This window comes from Tupaia chinensis, unplaced genomic scaffold, assembly GCF_000334495.1.
Source record: "Tupaia chinensis unplaced genomic scaffold, TupChi_1.0 Scaffold000274_1, whole genome shotgun sequence".
Taxonomy (NCBI): Eukaryota; Metazoa; Chordata; class Mammalia; order Scandentia; family Tupaiidae; genus Tupaia; species Tupaia belangeri.
Genome location: NW_006159756.1, coordinates 2683045 through 2704322, shown reverse-complemented (window position 1 = coordinate 2704322; position 21278 = coordinate 2683045). Strand labels below are relative to the sequence as shown.

At 44.6% G+C, this 21278-nt stretch overlaps 1 protein-coding gene and 1 long non-coding RNA gene across 3 annotated transcripts in view; one reads left to right on the top strand and one right to left on the bottom strand.

The window, feature by feature from the left end:
• LOC102496536 (uncharacterized) overlaps positions 1-10316 on the top strand; it is a 20102-nt gene extending 9786 nt beyond the window's left edge. Inside the window, exon 3 of the long non-coding RNA XR_334747.3 lies at positions 9342-10316. This is a non-coding gene — a long non-coding RNA (uncharacterized LOC102496536). The remainder of the gene's footprint in view (positions 1-9341) is intronic.
• On the bottom strand, positions 2137-21272 carry AQP11 (aquaporin 11). 2 transcript variants are annotated; one of them, XM_006149977.2, is made up of 3 exons: positions 20385-21272; positions 6180-6296; positions 2137-2303 (listed from the first exon to the last, which is right to left on the bottom strand). In XM_006149977.2, the coding sequence occupies exons 1-3, from the start codon at positions 21001-21003 to the stop codon at positions 2224-2226; spliced, it is 816 nt and encodes a 271-aa protein (XP_006150039.1). In that variant the 5' UTR covers positions 21004-21272; the 3' UTR covers positions 2137-2223. The 2 variants fall into 2 exon arrangements, 1 of the variants encoding a protein (XP_006150039.1); XR_001370467.2 differs by lacking the exons at positions 6180-6296; positions 20385-21272 and adding an exon at positions 5088-5400.
• Positions 21273-21278: the final 6 nt, after the last annotated feature.

Genomic DNA, 21278 nt, shown 5'->3' with positions numbered 1-21278 from the left:
TTACAGCCTGAACTTTTAATAAAAACTAAAACTCATAGTGTAAAAAGTGGCTTCTAACTGAGGAAAACCTAAAAGTTCTTCAAGCCTCAAAAACCACTAGGTTCAGGGGCCGGCAGGTGGCATGGTGGTTAAGGATGCTGAACTCCCACATGACTGGCCACAGTCTGAGTCCTGGACCTGGAGGGTTGTTTCTCACTTTCTCTCTCTCTCTCACTCTGTCCTTCTCTGATCAAATTAAAAATAAATAAATGAAAAGCTAAATAAAATAATGCTTAAAAAAAATCTAAACATTTTAAAAGAGGTTGTTGGCTGAGGGTATGTGCACACCCCAGGTTGAGAGAGACACAGAGACAGTGAGAAGGAAAGTGTGAAATCACCCCCAGGAAGGCTGGCCACGCCGTAATCCCTTCTTCATTCTCCTCCCTGGAGAATGGGCACACACCTGGTGTAAGTTGCAAGCCACTGGGTCTGGGATTTGAACTGCAGTTGGCTGTGTGGTGAGTCCAGTGACATAACCACTGCGTCACCTACTGGCCCCAAATAATTTTTTTTTCTATTTTTGGAGAGGTTTTTGCTATAGGGCGCATGCGCTTGCCAGAAAGACAGAGAGACAGAAAGCGAGAAATCACCCCCCAGGGAGGATGGCCACGCAGCAATCCCTTCTCCATTCTCCTCTTGGGATCTTGGGCAAACACACACACACGCCCAGCGTGAGTTTAAGCTACTGGGTCCGGGACTCGAACTGCAGTTGGCTACATGGGACTTCAGCAACATAGCCATTATGCTAACTGCTGGTCCCTAGGATAAATTTTAATATTACAAAATATTTCTTTTTTTTTCAAGACCTTCGGTTTTCCTTTAGTCGTGATGACTGAGAAGAATTAGGGGAGTGAAGCAGAAATCTCCCCGCAGCGTTTGGCTCTGAGTGACCTTGGGCAGGACTGCGAACCTTTCTGGGCTTAGTTTCCTTATCTGTAAGGTGGAGGTTAAAAATACACACCCTGTCAACTTCAGAAAATATGAAAAGCTTAAATACTGGCCTGTTGTGGATTCTTTGTTCTAGTAGATGAGAGAATAACAACTGGAGCTAGTGAGGTGGTTTATTTAGAGAAAATACTTCAGATACCAGAATAGAACGTGTTGAAAATTCAGGAAACCTTTCGCGAACGAGTGGGCACATAATCTACTTGTAGAAGCGACTTTCCTACTGAAAGATGACACTGTTGATAATAGTACTGATCTGTGAGGTAGAGGCTGAAAAGCATCTTCTCCAGTTCCACACCTTGACAGGTTTTGCTTTGGTTACGAAATCCTGTTTATACAGGTGACACTCGATACACGGTTTCTTTGCTCCTGCCGTCTTCTTGGTCTTCTTCGTTCCCCTTCTTACCCAGCACTCTTTTTTTTTGGAGAGGTTTTTGCTATAGGGCACGTGTACTCGCCAGAAAGACAGAAAGCGAGAAATCACCTCCCCAGGGGAGGGCCACACCGCAACCCCTTCGCCTGCATTCTCCTCTCTGGGACCTTGGGCACACATGCATATGCGCCCAGCATGAGTTTAAGCCACCCAGTCCGGGACTCGAATCGTGGTCAGCTACTTGGAAGTCCAGTGACGTGGCCATTATGCCAACTGCTGGTCCCACCCAGTACTCTTTCATTATGTTTTTTTCTTTGAGAGATTTTTACTGTAGGGCTCATGCTCTCACCCAAGACACAGAAAGCTAAAAATCACCCCCCACCAGGGGATGGTTACGCTGCAGTCCCTTCTCCATTCTCCTCCTGGGATCTTGGGTATGCACGCACACTTGGCATGAGGTATGAGCCAACGGGTCCAGGACTTGAACCACAGTCAACTATGGGGGGAGTCCAGTGACATAATCATTAATGTCATCTGCTGGTCCCCTCTTTGGATTTTTTATCAACGTTAACAATGATCTCTTGAGACTTAGGTTTAATGTAATGGGCCTTTTCTAGCAGCATTTAATACATCACTCAAAAGAACAAGTCTTAACAGAAATACCGTATACCTCATTTTCACAGGAATTGTTTTAAGTCCCAGTGATGAAAACTGTAAGGCAGCTTCCTCAAGGAAGTGACATTGAACTGGGGCAGCCAGTGAGTGCATTGGAGCGGGGCCAGCCAGTGGCTCGAGTGTGCAGAGGTAACACCTTTATCCCATCCAGCTTGACCGTCCTGTGACTCAGTCTGAGTCATTTAGAATTGTTACTCCATTTTGTTAGTTGTGTGGTTGTTGTGCAGCCATGGGAGGAAAAAGCTGAACATCAAAATCATTACTAATATACCTGGAAAACAAAATACAGTAGAATAAAAACAAAATAATCCGAGAATGTTTACAATCACTGCATATAATTTAAGATTATATACAATTCTATACGTGCCTAGAGATTGGGAAGCTATGCCTTAAGAATGAGCTACATTGGGCCAGCAGATGGTGGGGCAGTTGGGGTGGTTGGGGTGCTAGATCCCACATGGCTGACTGCACAATTGGGGTCCTGAACCCAGTAGCTTGAAAAGCACTCCAAGTCTGTGCATGCCCAAACTCCCGAGAAGAAAATGGAGGAGAGGGGACTGTGGTGTGGCCACCCACCACCCAGGTGGTGATTTTTCACTTTCCCCCTCTCTCTCTGTTTCTATCTACACATACCCTACAGCCAAAACCAAAACAAAACAAAACAACAGAATTAGCTACATTAATTCCACATGAAACATGAATTTACCAGAGAGTACATAGGCTTGCCAGAGAGAGCAAGCGAGCGAGCTGGCAAGTGAGAAGGTCCCTGCGCCCTTAAGGAATGGTCACGCTGCAGGCCCTGCTCCATCTCTCCTTGCAGGGGTTTGGGACATGCACACACACCGTGCTGGGGTGTGTTTCAAGCCTCCAGGTCTGGGATTTGAACCATGTGTTAGGCCATGTGGGATCCAGGCATTTTAACCACCAGGCCGTAAAACCAATACATGAGATATTTTGTAGTATAATATTTTGACATTATTTTTCTCCCAACTATGAACCCTTAAAACCGTCTGTACAGGATCTAAACAATGAATTTGATCATCAGACTCCAGATTTACAGCTTTAGTTCTGGGTCCAGTACTGATCTGCTGAGTGAGAAACCCTGGGTGTGTTTACTCCTCTTTAAAATGGCAGTTCTCTGTCCCTCCATGCCCCAGGGATGTACCCAGAGAGTAAAGGAACTGGAATGACTCTTGTGTTTTCACTTGGAGTGCTTGTAAGAATGACATGTTAGATTACTTTCTCCCTCCTATTATTTTTTATCAGTCATAATCATTAATAGCTTCTAGAAAAGAATCAAACAAAAATATTTAAAATGGAAAATTTAAGTCAATGCTGAAATTTTAAATCTTAAATGTAATTAAATGTTGGGACCAGCAGGTGGCACAGTGGTTAAGGCACTGGACATTCCCACGGTTCAAATCCTGGACCTGGTGGCTTGCTTTCTCACTTTCCCTCTCTCTCTCTCTGGTGAAATTAAAAAAAAAAAAAGGAATAAATAAAGAAAAAAAAAAACATATTCACCTCTTCAATACCAGATATATTGTTTACCCCTAACTTCTTTAAGGAAAACCGAAGTTTCTTATCATCTGCTGTAGCTATTCTATGAACCACCTTCTTCTTTCTGCGAGCAGTTCCTTTCCCACCAACATGCACTTGTGCCTGCAGCTTAGCGAGTTTTTCCTGGTTCATGATAGTTTCTTTCATCTTGTCAGAGTGGAAACAGGTCTCTTGCTGACAAGCGCACGCACCCCATAGCACAAACCTCTCCAAATAAATAAATAAATAATTATTTTAAAAATATATAATTAAATGTGAAAAAAAGAATCATGAGAGAGGTGTAAGAGGGAATCAAGGGGGAAAAAGAAAGCAAAATGGACAATTATCTGGTGACGGTAATGATATGGTAATATCTTTGGACTAACACACGATGTATTCATGGATGAGAGAATCCATTTAGTATGCTGTAAAGACGTCCTAGTGACTGAATGTAAAACAGTAAGGAAATTCTTTAAAAAGACACACCAAAACATAACAAAACAAAAAAGCCATATATTAGTAAATCTTCATTTTGAGGTTACACCAAACAAACCTAGCATCTAGTTGGTTAATCTGTTTTGTTTTGTTTTGGTTTGTTTTTTTTTTGAGAGGTTTTTGCTATAGGGCACATGTGCTTGGCAGAAAGACAGAGAGAGACAGAGACAGAAAGCGAGAAATCACCCCCCGGGGGGATGGCCATGCCACAATCTCTTCTCCATTCTCCTCTCGGGATCTTGGGCATGCACGCACATGCGCGTGGCGTGAGTTTAAGCCACCAGATCCGGGACTCAAACTGCCGTTGACTACATGGGAGTCCAGGGACATAGCCATTACGCTAACTGCTGGTCCCTTAGTTAGTTAATCTGTCAACATGAAATAGGGATAGAAGAGAGTGACGTAAGAGCTCAGTCACTATCTTGCAACTGAAGTCTGCAATGGGTTTTGTTTTTTTTTGTTTTTAATCTCATCATATTTAGACTTAAAGCTGTTGATGGAAATAGTCACTCGCTCACTCATATCCCAGAGTTTCTTCTAGTAATATCATACCTGAAACTGTCAACCTTCATGTAGATCATTTTGGTTCTTTTGAAGACAAAACAAGGTCTTCTGTTTGTTTTGGAGATTTTTTGCCATAGGGCACATGTGCTCACCAGAGAGAGCGACAGAGGAAAGGGAGAAATGACCCTTCAGAAGGGATGGCCATGCTGCAGCTCCATCTCCTCTGTTCTCCTCTCAGGATTTTGGGCACACATGCAGAAGTGCCTGCTGCGATTTTCAAGCTGCTGGGTCCTGGACTTGAACTGCCAGAGTCAGCCATGTGGGATCCAGTGACTTAAGTACCATACCATCTGCTGGCCCATAAATACAGTTTTTAACGATGCTGCTCAAAACAAAACGTTTCAGGCATGCAAACTACCTTTTTCATTTTGTTTGTGCCTACTCTTTGGAAATAGACATGTTACAGTGACATCCCATAACTTAAGATCTCAGACATATTAAATCAAAATATGCTTACCTAAAGAAGGAGCCAGCCAATATACTATAAAAAATTGAGTGAATGCTTCATCAAAACACACGAAATGTAGTGACAATGCCAAAGCTGGGTTAAACACAGCTCCTGTGAGACTTCCTCCTGTAATACATTTCAAGCAGAGTGATTCCAAACAATATACATCTTCTTGCAACTGGAGATAAATGGGTTATTAAACGGGACTTTTATTTTAGTTACATTTTTTAGAGAGGGCATGCCACAGAGGCAGAGGGAGAAAGCAAAGAAAGCACACCCACACGCGTGCCCCATTCCACAGTTCCCTCTTCGTTTCTCCATCCCATTGGTGAGGCACGTGCCCACACATGCCCGGCTTGCTTTTTCACGCTGCCAGAGCTGGAATTTGAACCAGAGTTGGCAATGTAGGATCTGGCTCTCTTAACCAGTAGGCTACAGGGACGGCCCACATTTGAGGTATATGAAGTATCCTTATTCTGTGATGTTCCTTTGCAGGATCACCTGGCATATTAGAGTTAACGACAGATTATAATGTGCCAGGTAAACATCTCATCATATTTAGACTTAAAGCTGTTGATGGAAATAGTCACTCGCTCACTCATATCCCAGAGTTTCTTCTAGTAATATCATACCTGAAACTGTCAACCTTCATGTAGATCATTTTGGTTCTTTTGAAGACAAAACAAGGTCTTCTGTTTGTTTTGGAGATTTTTTGCCATAGGGCACATGTGCTCACCAGAGAGAGCGACAGAGGAAAGGGAGAAATGACCCTTCAGAAGGGATGGCCATGCTGCAGCTCCATCTCCTCTGTTCTCCTCTCAGGATTTTGGGCACACATGCAGAAGTGCCTGCTGCGATTTTCAAGCTGCTGGGTCCTGGACTTGAACTGCCAGAGTCAGCCATGTGGGATCCAGTGACTTAAGTACCATACCATCTGCTGGCCCATAAATACAGTTTTTAACGATGCTGCTCAAAACAAAACGTTTCAGGCATGCAAACTACCTTTTTCATTTTGTTTGTGCCTACTCTTTGGAAATAGACATGTTACAGTGACATCCCATAACTTAAGATCTCAGACATATTAAATCAAAATATGCTTACCTAAAGAAGGAGCCAGCCAATATACTATAAAAAATTGAGTGAATGCTTCATCAAAACACACGAAATGTAGTGACAATGCCAAAGCTGGGTTAAACACAGCTCCTGTGAGACTTCCTCCTGTAATACATTTCAAGCAGAGTGATTCCAAACAATATACATCTTCTTGCAACTGGAGATAAATGGGTTATTAAACGGGACTTTTATTTTAGTTACATTTTTTAGAGAGGGCATGCCACAGAGGCAGAGGGAGAAAGCAAAGAAAGCACACCCACACGCGTGCCCCATTCCACAGTTCCCTCTTCGTTTCTCCATCCCATTGGTGAGGCACGTGCCCACACATGCCCGGCTTGCTTTTTCACGCTGCCAGAGCTGGAATTTGAACCAGAGTTGGCAATGTAGGATCTGGCTCTCTTAACCAGTAGGCTACAGGGACGGCCCACATTTGAGGTATATGAAGTATCCTTATTCTGTGATGTTCCTTTGCAGGATCACCTGGCATATTAGAGTTAACGACAGATTATAATGTGCCAGGTAAACACGAGAAAAGACAAGACATGGAAAGTTTAAACGCAGTGCTTTTCTTATGTGCTGTAAAACGTGCATTGAAAAGTAACTGCAGGCGGTGTGGTGGTTGAAGCGCTGGACTCCCACATGGCCGACCATGGTTTGAGTCCTGGACCTGGTGGCTTGCTTTCTCACTATCTTTCTGTCTCTCTGTGGTCAAATTGAGGAAGAGTAATAAAATTAAACAAGTCTTTAAAAAAAAAAGAAAAGTAACTGCTCTATTATTGTTCCTCCCTTTCCAGAAGATAGGTTTGACTGCCTTTAACATTCACCAATTTAAATGAATGAATAAGAGCAGAATGGAAACACCATTAAAATGGATAGAATACAGCCAAGATCCTCCTGGACACAAATACAGCTTTGTATGAAAAACAAAAAGTAAATGGACCAGAACACTATCATTGGTTCCATTTTTACTTGTCAACAGGGTCCTTACAAAGTGAGGGTGGGGCTGGCCTCATAGCCTAGTGGTTGGGAGAACTGGCTCCCACATGGGTGACTGTGGTTCAAGTCCCAGCCCTGGAGACTTGAAAAACATGTTGGGCTCATGTGTGTGCATGCCCTAAATCCCAACAAGATGGAGAAACGAAGCAGAAGAGATTGGGGTGTGATCATTCTCCATGTGTGGTGGTACTTGCCCCCCTCTTCTCTGTCTCTCTAACTCTTAACTAAACCACAGAGAGAGCCCATGATGTTCACAAGCTGTATACTGACACACATCACTGTAGCATGCGTTCGTAAAATACAGAGGATTAAAATTGCAAATTAAGTGACGTTTCCTGAGATTTCACTAATGACGTTTTGCACTTGATAAGCCAAGGATGAAGAAGCTGTGTTGTGATGAAGATATTGAGCAATAGACAAAGTTCAGTCGATGACCGCAAGTTTTTTTAACCTCCCAGTATGACTCACATTCATGACTTAGCAGTTGTAAATGACATCACATCATAGACCTTCAGAATCTTACTCGAACAAGGTCAGCAGAATTGTTTGGTTGGCAGCAAGTCATTTCATTCTTCTCCACAAAAAATGAGTTTCCAGGACCAGCAAGCAGTTGGGGTAATGGCTATGTCGCTGGACTCCTGCGGTTCGAGTCCTGGACCCGGTGGCTTAAACCCACGCTGGGTGCGTGTGCGTGCGTGCCCAAGATCCGGAGAGGAGAATGGAGGAGAAGGGATTGCAGCATGGTCATCCCCCCTGGGGGGTGATTTCTCTCTGTCTCTCTGTATCTCTCTGTCTCTCTGGCAAGCACATGTGCCCTATAGCAAAAACATCTCAAAAAAAAAAAATTCCCATGTACTTAGACACCATGGGCAGGAAGGTAAGGACTCACACAGATGACTACATAATGCATGAACTGTGTGATAATGTAAGTGACCCATGACTACTTTAGGCATTTATCAATAGTAACAGACTCAGGCCAGCCAGTGGCATAGAGGTTAGGGCAGCTGGATCCCACATGACCAGCTGTGCAGCTGAGTCCCAGACAGCTTGAGAAGCACACTGGGTGTGCATGTGTGCATGCCCACGGTCCCACAGGGAGAAATCGAGAAGGTGGTAGTGTACCCTTCCCCGTGGAGGTACGCCTGTCCCCTTACCCCCTGGTGAGCACACATGGGTTCTAGCAAATTATTAAATAAAATTGAACTGTTGCCCTCAGAGTTTACTTTGGTATTCCAAGCCATGTTAAAGAATCTAGTCAGTTAAAGATGAATACTACCAGTCAGTCTTATACCATCTGAAAACTCGAACTATTTCACTTCCCTTATCTCCTTTTTCTTTTTTTTTTGGAGAGGTTTTTGCTATAGGGCGTGTGCACTCACCAGACAGAGAGAGACAGACAGAAAGCAAGAAATCATCCCCCAGGGGAATGGCCACGCCGCAATCCCTTCTCCTCCATTCTCCTCTCCAGATCTTGGGCACACATGCACACGCGCCTGGCGTGAGTTTAAGCCACCGGGTCTGAGACTCGAACCGCGGTCAACTACGTGGGAGTCCAGCAACATAGCTATCACGCTAACTGCTGGTCCCCTCCCTTATCTCATAATCCTCACATCATCAGTTCTGCTCACCATGACCTGATGGAAGCTGCCTCTCTGAGGGGTGGAGGCTGCTTCCCTGCTCTGGAATGTGGGCTGACACTCCAAACAGGTTGACAGAATCCAACAGGAGTGACACGACATGAGTGCTGAATGTGGCAGCCGTGACCCTTGTATTCTAGGTTCAGGTGTGAAACTTACCAGCGTCCATTTTTTGCTCTCTTGGAACAATGCCCTAACCATACAGGTAAGCTGGTCAAGACTGCCGGCAGATAAGAGGCCAGGTGAGAGAGACCAGGTGTCCCCAAAGACAGCTGGCACCAACCTCTAGGCCTGGGTGAAGCTACTTGGGCTTTTCCAACCCTGCAACTGCCCAGCCAAATACTGCTGTGTAAGTATTAGAGAACTTGTCTAACCCACAGGATCATGAAAAATAAGTTGTTAGGTTTGGGGATGGTTTGTTATACAGCACTGGTTAACTGATACAGAAACCCCTTTCGGGCGTGGGTTCTGTAATAACAGAAGCCTGAAACATGGCATTTGCTTTGCTGTTTTACAGGACACGTCTTTGTCGTGGGTGGCCGCCCTGTGCATCGTGGGATATTTAGGGCATCCCTGGCCTCTACCCACTTGGTGCCAGTAGCACCTTCCCTCCCCACAACTGTGACAACCAAAAAACGTCTCCAGGCATTGACCAAATGACCGCTGGCAGGAGGTAAAATCATTCCACCGGGAACAACTGTCCTAGAGAAATATCCTGGTTCTCACGTACAAGAAGACAAATCGGAGATGATTTATAGTAGAACTGGGGAAAACCTAAATGTGCATTCTCAGAAAAATAGCTAAATCAACAAGTTTGCTGTTCCTCAAGAATAGCTGCAGTATTCTGAAATGAGAGAAATCTCTTTATTCTCAAGACCTTCAAGATAGATCCTTGAACAACTACCACCAAAAGAAGCAAACTACGGAAAGTAAGATACACTTCCTATGTCAATATGACATGCACGTATATGTAATATACAGTTTCTGTAGGGTCTTATCCACACACTCAATGCACATACAGAGTTCGGGAGGCCAGTGCACCACACCTGAGGACTAACTGGGGGGAAGGCAGGCAGGGAGGGGAGGCGAGGGATGGGAGCTAGCCGTCAGAAGGCACTTGAGTGTTTGGTTTTTTACAAAGAACATACTCATGTACTGTGTAATTAAACATGCATGATCTAAATAGAATCATCAGCACAGAACTATCAGAAAATGGCTTTGAAAAACAAGTTCTTTTTTATTGACATTCTAAGGGGAGATGGCATATAGCACGTGTCGAAGAGGTATCCACAGTGAGAGCCAGCTGGCTGACCACCAGGCCTTAGAGGACAGTGTGACTTTGGCAAAATCACCACAGCCCAAGACTAGGCCCCTAGATCTGGTCATTCTAGGCATGAATGTTTCTCTCTATTCTCAAAGGGAACCCCTTTCTCTGTGACAGAAGAATATAGTATTGGGTTGTCAGAAAAGTCACGACACACTTTGCATAGAAAAACAGGAAAAATACATCGTGACTTTTCTGTTAAGGCTTGACTTTTACATGGCTGACCATGGCTCAAGTCCTGGACCTGGTGGCTTGCTTTCTTTTCTCTCTTTCTCTTTTTGGTGAGTACATAATTTAAAAACTAGTAATAGATAAAATTAAATCATTCTAAAAAAAATAAAAAGACTAAGGGATATACTAGGAGGTCAGTTTACTAATTGCTAGCAGAAGCTCTCCCTTTACTGGAGCCAGGGCACCCATTTCCTGGTAAGTACTCCCTGGAAGGCCAAACCCATCATCAGATGTCACCTGTTGAGCATATATTCAAAACCAAAAGCAGAGTCAGCGGGCCATGAGGAGGTCTGATCAAACATTGATCCAGTTGAAAATACTTCTCTAACATAAGACTTGTTTTTCCCAAATTCAATCTCTAGTCCTTGAACAGTGCTGGGCAGGTACTTTCAAAATTTCTATCTCTAAACACTCCACCTTTCATTGCTGCTCTATATTCTTTTGACATGCTAGTGTTACTGACCAAGCTAGCTCTGTTACTAAGCTAGCTGTTTTTAGATGAGCTGTTCTTAAGAGATTTTTGCTATAGGATGCGTGTGCTTGCCAGAGCCAGAGAAAGCACCCTGGGGGAATGGCCACACTGCAGTCCCTTCCCCATCTCCTTTTGGGATTTTGGGCATGCACACACACGGGTCCAAGACGTGGGAGTCTAGCCACGTTACCATTATGACATCTGCTGGTCCCATAGACGAGCTGTGCTTACAGACCTGTTAGAATGACATTAGACTATCCTTAGACGTGGGGAACACCTAGGGACGCATATAAAAGACATCAACTTCGGCTTCAGAAATGGACACATTTCTGTATAAAAGTTACAGTGTACATTTCCCTGAACTTATCCCCAAGGAATTGTGAACAAAAACCTAGTGATGGATGATGTAAAGATAGCGGACTTTTACTCTCAGCCTATGGCAAATGAGTATGAAGTAATACGAGCATTTCCCAAGCTCTCAGTATATGACAGTTACTGTCCTAATAACTCGAAATACTGTTCCTCATACTGCTGGGTCCTCGAAAAAGTCATGACCTATTTTTCCTATGCAAAACTGCGTCCTGACCTTTCTGCCCACCCAATAGCTGTATCAAGCAGTATTGTTCCCCACTGTGAAGATACAGAACTGAGGCCCAATTAGATATTGCACCTAAGGGCACAGCCAACTCCACACTGTTCTCTTAACCTCTGTGTGACACTTGCAGTTAAAAAATAAATAAATAAAATGTGGGCACTTATACATTGGTAATAGCATCAGTTCGTATAATTGTATTTAAAGAGTGTATGTCGGGGTGGGTGGTGTGGTGTTTGAGGCACTGGACTCCCCATGGCTGACTGTGGTTCAAGTCCCAGACCTGGCAGCTGGCTTTCTCACTTCTCTCTCTCTGTGTGTGTGTGTTGGTCAGACTAAAATAAATGAATAAGTATAAATGAATGACTAATTATTCTTTTTTAAAAAGAGTGTATGTCTACGTCCAGCAGGGGGTGTAGTGGTTATTGCTGGACTCCTACACGGCCGACTGTGGCTTGAATCCCAGACCAGGTGGCTTGAAAATAATGCTGGGCACGCGTACCTGCATGCCCAAGATGCCAGAAAGAGAATGGAGAAGGGACTGCAGTGTGGCCACCCCCCAGGAGGGGTGATTTCTCACTTTCCCTCTCACTGTCTTTGTCTCTCTCTGGCAAGTGCATACACCCTAAGACAAAAACCTCCAAATAAATATATACTAATAAGAGTATAGCGTACTGGACTTAGTTCCTTTCTCTCTGGCAGATAATTCTATCTATATTCACGAATCTGAAGACAACCAAAAGCTCGTGAATAGAATCATGAATGAAGAAAAGTTACTTCAATTTCTTCAGACAATTTTTTAGATTTATTTTGGAAGCCCCTAGACATAAACTATAGAACATAGTAGATAAGAATTCTTTCTTTTGGAGCAGTGTTTTTCAGTGAATAGAGTATTTGCTATTTACTGTTTACTCTGTACTACGTGACTGTATGCTAAGTCCTAGTTTTACCTTATGATAAATAAAACATATGTGGTCTATGTACTCCAACTTATCATCCAGTAGAGGAAGACAGGGATTATATCGGGAAACAATGTAGAGTTTAAAACCGTACAAAAGAGGAAAGAGCCGGCAGGTTGTGTGGTGGTAAGGTGCGGGACTGCCATGCGGCTGACCACAGTTCGAGTCCCAGGCTTGGCAGCTTGCTTTCTCATTTTCCCTCCCTCTCTTTGGTCAAATTAAAAAAAATAATAATAACAAATAATAAAGTATAATAAAACAATTCTTTTTAAAAATCTGTACAAAAGAAACAGGGTATACAGTAATAAAGACAACTTACATATGGACATCAATAGGTTTTTATTTTTCGGTACCTCATTATGCATAAAAAATGAGTCCACTTTTCTCTTAACCCTATTCATTCAACTTAATTCTCTCAAAACTCAAATTAAGGGAGATTTGCTGGAAATCTGCACTAACATTTATAGCTCTAATGTAGTTAACAAATCATACTTTTTAAATTCACTTTATGAAGGAAGTCAAAATAATGCATGGTAATGATGGTGTCAGTGGCGCCACCTGCACACCACAATTAGGGATGCTAGATCAATAAAGGTCCTTGGTCACGGGCTATCCCATCTTAAAATACAGAACCTATGGGACCAGCAGATGGTGTAGTGGTGATGTCGCCGGACTCCCACTTAGTCGACCGTGATTTGAGTCCCAGAACCAGCGGCTTTAAACTAACTGGGCGCGTATGCATGCACGTCCAAGATCCCAAGAGGAGAATGGAGGAGAAGGGACTGCAATGTGGCCATTCGTCCGGGGAGTGATTTCTCACTTTCTGTCTCTCTGTCTCCCTCTGTCCCTCTGGTGAGCACATGCTCCCTATAGCAAAAATCTCTCTTAAAAAAAAAAAAAATACATAGTTCATTATTTTGGTATGACCCATTGGTGACGTCTCAGTGCCTTCGAACTGGAGGTGATTAAAGAACTCCCCCACCATACTTCTTTGTCAAACCGTACCCGCAGTTTCATAGAAAAGTCCTGTTCAAGCGTCCGTAATAATACCCGCCTAGCCAACTCTTCCCTGCCCTTCCTTCCCTGTCTTTTCTTCACTCCCTCCTACAGGAGCCTCAGCTCTGCCTGACGGGGCAGGTCCTGGGCTAGTCCCAAGGCATGGAACCACTCTACTCTGCCTGACAGTCATGGCTTTTTTTTTTCTGGAGAGGTTTTTCCTATAAGGCATGTGTGCTCGCCAGAAAGACAGAGACAGAGAGACAGAAAGTGAGAAATCACCCCCCAGGGGGGATGGTCACGCCGCAATCCCTTCTCCTCCATACTCCTCTCAGGATCTTGGGCACGCACGCACATGCACCCGGCGTGAGTTTAAGCCACTGGGTCTGGGACTCGAACCACGGTTGACTACATGGGAGTTCAGGGACATAGCCATTATGCCAATTGCTGATCCCTTGAGAGTCATGACTTCTATCCATAGAAGATGATGGGGCTGGCACCAGTAGGTGGCATGGTGGTTGGAGGTGCTGGATTCCCACATGGCTGACTACAGTTTGAGTCCTAGACCTGGTGGCTTGCTTTTCCACTTTCCTTCTCTCTCTTGACAAATTAAAAAATAATAATAACAAATGGAATTAAAATAAATACTTCTAAAAATAAAAAAGAGAAGATGACGACAATGGGGCATGATATGGCTTAGAGCGAGCCCTTCCCAAAGTATGTTCTCTTCTGCTGCATGCTCCTAGGTGGAAGGGTCTGGTGAGTTTGAAAAACTGAGCACCCCATCTTCCTCTTGAAGTTTCACAATATATATCTAAAGCAGCATAGAGTAAAGGTTCTGTGAAGTCTTTTTAAAAAAAAACATTTATTTATTTATTTATTTAAATTTGACCAGAGAGGGACAGAGTGAGAAAGAGAGAGAGGGAAAGTGAGAAAGCAAGCTGCCAGGTCCGGAACTCAAACCACGGTCGGCTATGTGGGAGTCCAGTGTCCTTAACCACCATGCCACCTGCTGGCCCCAGTTCTGAGAAGTCTTAAAATAAGAAAACCTGTTTAATCCAGTGGTTCCCAAATTTATTTGGCAACAGCATCATTTCTCTTTTTTCCTTTTTTTTTTTTTTCCATAGTATGGTATGTGCTTTCGCCCAAGAGAGATAGCAAGAGGAAAAGTGAAAAATCACACCCCCTCCCACCCAGAAGGGGATGGCCACACTGCAGTCCCTTCTCCTCTATTCTCCTCTTGGGACTTTGGGCACACAGGTACATGAGCCCGGCATGATTTCCAGCCGTTAGGTCCAAGCTTGAACCACAACTGACCATGAGGGAGTCCAGTGCCTTAACACCACACCACGCCACCTGCTGTCCCCTCCTTTTTTCAGATGTTTGCCATAGGGTAGGCAGGGAAAGTGAGAAATCCCCCCGCAGGCGGGGAGCCACACCACAATCCCTTCTTCCGTTTCCTCTCGGGATTTTAGGTGCACGTGCATATGCATATGCAATTGGCATGTTTTTCTTTGATTTTTTTTTTTCCCCCAAGCCACCAGGTTTGGGACTCAAACCACAGAGTTGGCCTTGGAGGGTCCAACCCACAGAATCATTTTATAATGAAAAAGATTTAATTGTGGCAAAAATATCAGGTCATCAGAAAAGTCATGACATATTTTTTTTGTATAGAATAACATTAAAAAATGTCAAGACTTTCCCGACAACCCAATATATAACTAAAAATGTAATTGTAGTTATTATCTTTTTCAGAGAGGGAGATTTGCTATAGGGCACATGGGCTTGCCAGCGAGACAGCGAGAAAGTGAGAAATCACCCTCTAGGGGGAATGGCCTTGTTGCACTCCTTTCTCCATTTACCTCTTGGGATTTGGGGCATGCAAACATGTGCACCCGGCATGAGTTTCAAGCCTCCAGGCCTAGGACTCGAACAATGGCCCACCATGTGGGAGTCTTAACAACCACGCCACCTGCTGGCCCTACTATAGCTATTTTTGAGTGTATAATTCATTGATGTTAATTATATTCACAGTGCTGTTCGACCATCAGCAGCCTGTTTCCAAAAGTTTTCCATCACCCCAAACAGAAACTCTATACACATTATAACAGCAAGTCCTCACTTGTAAAGCAACCTTTACTATTTTTGATTCCATGAATTTGCCTGGTGTAGATATTTCATCTAAGTGGAATTACATATGTCCTTTTATGTCTGCCTTATTTTGCTTAGCAGCATATTTTCTTTTCTTTCTTTCTTATTTTTTTTGGAGAGGTTTTTGCCATAGGGTGCGTGCACTCACCAGAAAGACAGAGAGCAGCAGAGAGACAGAAAGCGAGAAATCACCCCCCAGGGGGGATGGTCACACCACTATCCCTTCCCCTCCTTTCTCCTCTCGGGATCTTGGGCACGCACACACACACGGCCAGCGTGAGTTTAAGCCACTGGGTCCGGGACTCGAACCACGGTCGACTACGTGGGAGTTCAGTGACATAGCCATTACACTAATTGCTGGTTCCAGCAGCATATTTTCCAGGTTCATCCATGTAGTATATATCAGAACTAAATTCCTTTTTATGGCTAAATAGCAATAATATTTCATTGTGTATATCTTTGTAACTTTTGAGGAATACATTGTAGAAATGCTGATGATGAAATGAGTATAAGCTTTAGGATCAGTTCAATCCATGGTTCCAGCACATTCTATTTGTGTAGCATTGCTTGCTTAGAAAAGTCACCTCACAGGGCCAGCAGATGGTGTGGTGGTTTAGGGTGCTGGCCCACATGGCTGATCTTGGTTCAAGTCCTGGACCTGGTGGCTTGCTTTCTCACCACCCCCACAACCCCCATCCCTCTCCGGTAAAATTAAAATAAATAAATAAAGTTAAATAAAATAATTCAAAAAAGAAAAAAAGTCACTTCACATTTCTTTTATTTTTCTTAAAGAATTATTTATTTAGGGACCAGCAGATGACATAATGTTTACATTGCTGGACTCCCACGTAGTCAGCCATGGTTCAAATCCCAGACCCAGTGGCTTAAAACTCACACCAGGCACATGTGCATGCGTGCCTGGAATCCCAAAAGCAGATGGAGAAAAAGGAATTGTGGCATGACTATCCCCCGTGGGGTATGATTTCTCGCTTTGTCTTTCTCTCTCTCTGTCTCTCTGGTGAGCACATGCACCCTACAGCAAAAACTTGCCATTACAAAATATTTTTAATTTATCATTGTTATTATTTATTTTTTTAAAATTTGCCACAGGGCACACACGCTCGCCAGAGAAAGAGAGAGTGCAAGAAAGCAAGCCACCAGCTCCCAGACTGGAACCGCGCTTGGTCATATGTGAGTCCAGTATCTTCACTGCTGGCTCCATCACTTCGTATTTCTGAGCCTCAGTTTACTTAAAATGGGAGTACGTGTTCATCAGTGTATTTTTTCTTTTTTAAAAATAATTATTTAACTTTATTTATTATTATCATTGTTATTTTCCAGTTTGATCAGAGAGAGAAAGAGAGAGAGGAAGTGAGAAAGCAAGCCACCAGGTCCGAGACTTGAACCGTGGTCAACCATGTGGGAGTCTAGCACCCTTAACCACCATGCCACTTGCTGGCCCCATCATCAGTGTATTAACTAAACTAACTCATACAAATTTCTTAGCAAAATGCTACATCTAGGCCTTTTGAGCCACTCTTCCTCAGTCCTCTCAGGCCTGCTCCTGCCTCTCAGGAAGGTACTTTTATTTTTACTTAGTAAACTTCCTTTTCCTTTCACTTAGATAACAAAAATGCTAGGCCTATAATAGGGGCCTAGTGACTATTCTAATTTCCTACAGACTAGCAGAAAAGAAAAGGTCATAATAGATTATGAATTTCTGTAGCCAGCGTTAATCAACAGTTATCTGTCTGGTTTTACCCTGCAGCCTCCCGTGCTGTCCAACACTGGGCCTGCTGGCCAAAGTACAGTGTGACCAGAGCACTGGAGATGTGGCACCTGCCTAGGGGAAACTGAACCTTTAATTGCAGTTCATTTAAATCTAAAAGGCCACATTCTGCTAGTGTTTACCGAACTGCACAGCAGGGGGCCAGACTCCTTGAACAGTGTGGTCTTCTGTGTGGGTTTCATAATGGGATCACTTGGGGAATTTAAAAATAAACCCAGAGCAATGGAACTGTTAATCTCTGGCCCAGAATAGGTGTGTTGGAAACGCTCCCCAGGTGATTCCGAGGAAATGTTGAGACCCACTGCTCTAGTGACCCCCTTACCGCCTCCCTCTCCTGGCAGTTAGCACACTCATTTCAAGAAAACAGTAGTGTTTTGGGTCTCTTAAGCTGATATTTTATAGATTCTTTCCAATAACTTTCTCCTTTATATTTATCTGTACCTTTGCATATTATACTGCTTCTCTTCTCTCAAAATCTTTGTTGCCTATAAAATTGAGAGTGGCTAAGACGACATACAGTATTATTTATGGAGTCATAACTGTATATTTAAAGTATAAAAGCAGGTGGGAAGAATACTTACTTCAGGGTAACAGAGAGGGAGGGCCACAGGTATAGAAAGATCCAAAATTAATGTTTTGTTCATTTTTTAAAGAATTATTTTATTTAACTTTATTTATTTATGTATGTCCAGAGAGGAACAGAGAGAGAGAGAGAGAGAGAAAGTGAGAAAGCAAGTCAAGCCACCAGGTCTGGGGACTTGAACCATAATCGACCATGTGGGAGTCCAGCGCCCTTAACCACCACGCCACCTGCTGGCCCCTGTTTCATTAATTTTTAAAATCTTTAACATTTTTACTGCTTTTAGAACCAGCAGATGGTGTGATGGTTACTTCACTAGATTCCCAGGTTTGAGTCCGTAGTTGACCACGGTTTGAGTCTGGACCCAGGGCTTAAAACTCAATGCTGGGCATGTGTGTACGCACGCATATGCACATGTCCAAGATCCTGAGAGGAGAATGGAGAAGGGACTGTACTGTGGCCATCCCCCCAGGGGTTGACGTCTTGCTCTGTCTGTTTCTCTCCATTGCTTCAGCAAGCGCATGTGCCATATAGTAAAAATCTCTCAAAAAATATTTTTTACTGCTTTTAATTGTACAAAAACAGCTAACTATGGCGTAACTCTTTTGGTCTAGGACTAGTCTGTTCCTATACCCAGCTGTTCGAAATTTCTTAAAGATGTGTGTGCTCATCCCTCTACAATATCATTTATTTCCTCTTTTTTTAAAAGAGTTATTTTTGCTATAGGGCATGTGCGTTTGCCAAAGAGACAGAGAGACAGAAAGAGAGAAATCCCCCTCCCCCCCGGGGGAATGGCCACACTGCAGTCTTTTCTCCAGTCTCCTGCATGTGCCCAGCCTGAGTTTTAAATCTCCAGGTCTAGGGGTCCAGTGATATAACCATTATGCCATCTGCTGGTCGCATCTATGACTATTTTAAAAATGATATGGGGGTCAGCTGGAGGTGTGGTGGTGAAGGCACTCAATTCCCACATGATTGGCCGTGGTTTGAGTCCCGGACCTGGTGGCTTGCTTTCTCACTTTTCCTCTCTCTGTCTGTCTCTTTCTGATGAGTGCATGTATAGCATATGTCCTATAGCAAATTAAAAAATAATTAATAATAAATAAAAATTTAAAAAATGGTTCCAGGTCTAAAGAAGGTTAAGATCAATGGGTAAGTCTCATTTCTAACCTTGGAGTTTGTGCATATGTTTAGGAGTCCTTATTCTGAAGTTTGCTTCTACTCCTAGTTTCTCTTTTAATGGGTGAAAGTGACATTTCATCTTTTAAACACTTGTGGATTTCTAAGTTGCATTTAAAATATCTAGATTACTCATTGCATCTGAGCTCTGTCAGGGTAAACAAGTGGATTAAAAGATAGCAACAGATTTCTCAAGACTTTTTTTTTTTGGAGAGGTTTTGGCTATAGGGCGCCTGCGCTCGCCAGACAGAGAGAGACATAGAGACAGAAAGTGAGAAATCACCCCCCAGGGGGGATGGTCATGCCGCAATCCCTTCTCTTCCATTCTCCTCTCGGGATCTTGGGCACGCATGCACACGCGCCCGGCGTGAGTTTTAAGCCACTGGGTCTAGGACACGAACTGCAGTCGACTACGTGGGAGTCCAGTGACATAGCCATTACGCCAACTGCTGGTTCCCAAGACTTCACTGTTTTTAAAAAAGCATCCTAGCGGCCAGGCCGGGATGTAGCCCTGATGCAGCTTGACCTGTGCTGGAATCCGAGTACACATGTGAACCACACTCTGGTCAGGTGGCTGACATGAGGGTAGCTGGTGGAGGCGGGGTGGGCTGCATTTTAAGAACCCTATTGGAAGTACCTGTCTCTGAAAGAAATAAATCCATACTTTTTTTTTTTTTTTTAAGCATCTTTCATGTCAAGCAAGTTTTAATGTAAAAACATATCTTTCTTGATGGGACGTTTAAAAGTTCACTTATAACTCCAATGAATTTTGAAGGATATAAAAAATAACTTTTAAGTAATTTGTAGAAAAAGAAGGAAGAAATGGAACTACCGAATTGCTACTCCCCATGCTTCCTATTTACTAACCAGTGGTGTGCCTTGTGCATTAAGTTGGAAGGAACTTTTTAAACCCAGGATCATTTTTCAGTAAGAGTGTCAGAGAGGATCTATACCACCTTTGTCTTAAGAAACAGGAAGCTGATAAGTTACCTGGCCTCGCTACCATTAAAACAATCCCTCTGTAGGATATTTGAACCCTGGGCGATGTCTCACAAGATCTGAGCACAGAAGTGGCTCCTCTTTCTAGGCGTTCAAAAAAGCACTGAGTGAAGGATCTGTTAAATATGTGGGCACTCTCGGTTACGAAGCGGCTGCAAAATGGTTAGAATAACGGGGTACCCATATTTACACCAGCGGCGGAGGGTTTTCAGATATCTTGGTAAAGAACTGAGAGCCTCAGGTCCCAGAGGATCCGGGCGAGGCCAGTGTTTTGCGGGAATGACAAACCTGCGTAGACCAGAAAGGTGATGAGGGCCGACAGCAGGTGGATGCGGAGCTTGGTCCGGATCTCCTGGAAGTGCAGCAGAGCGCTGTGGAAGATAAAGGAGCAGACGGCCTCTGCGATGACTGCTTTGGGCAGGTCGACGTGGATGGGATTCTTGCAAACGAAGCTCCTCTCGCTGACGTGGTACTTGGTCAGCCCCAGGCTCCACAGGGCACCTATGCAGTACCTGCTGCCCAGGGCGCTCAGCAGCTGAGCCAGCAGCCTCATCGCACCCATCTCCGGGGGCATGCCCCCCAGAAGCATCTGCATCATCACGCTGCACGGGTTGCTGGAAGTGCCCACCAGGGTCAGGCCGTGCACCAACGAGAAGAAGTAGATGAGCGTCAGCGTCCAGGTCGGGTGCGCGGGGTCCTGCTCGCTCAGCAGTTGCAGCTCGTGGGTGCAGCAGCAGAGCTGTAAGGTGGCCAGGAACTCCAGGACGAAGGCGTGGAGCACAGGCCTGTGCAGCTGCTGCCGGGCGACCACGCGGGCCAGTCCCACAAGCAGCACGATGGACAGCATCAGCGCCAGCGAGGTGCAGGTGTCCCGCACCTCGGGCCAGAGCCCCTGCAGCGCCGACATGGCTCGGTCGCAGCGGGACCAGGCTGCGGCTCGGGCTCGGCCGGCGGCGGGGTGAGGGCCGGAGTCCGGGGGCTGGAGTCCGGAGTCCGGAGTCCGCAGCCCCGCCCTCTGCACGCCCCTCGGGGCGGGCGGAGTCGGAGCGGCCGCAGGCCGGGGGATCAGCGCAGGAGGACTCCTCCCTCCCCCCTCCCCGGCGCGGCGCTGGGCGTGGGCACCCGACCGGGGAGGAGGGCGGCGAGGAGAGCCCTGGGAGGGCACCGGCGGGGCCAACGGTC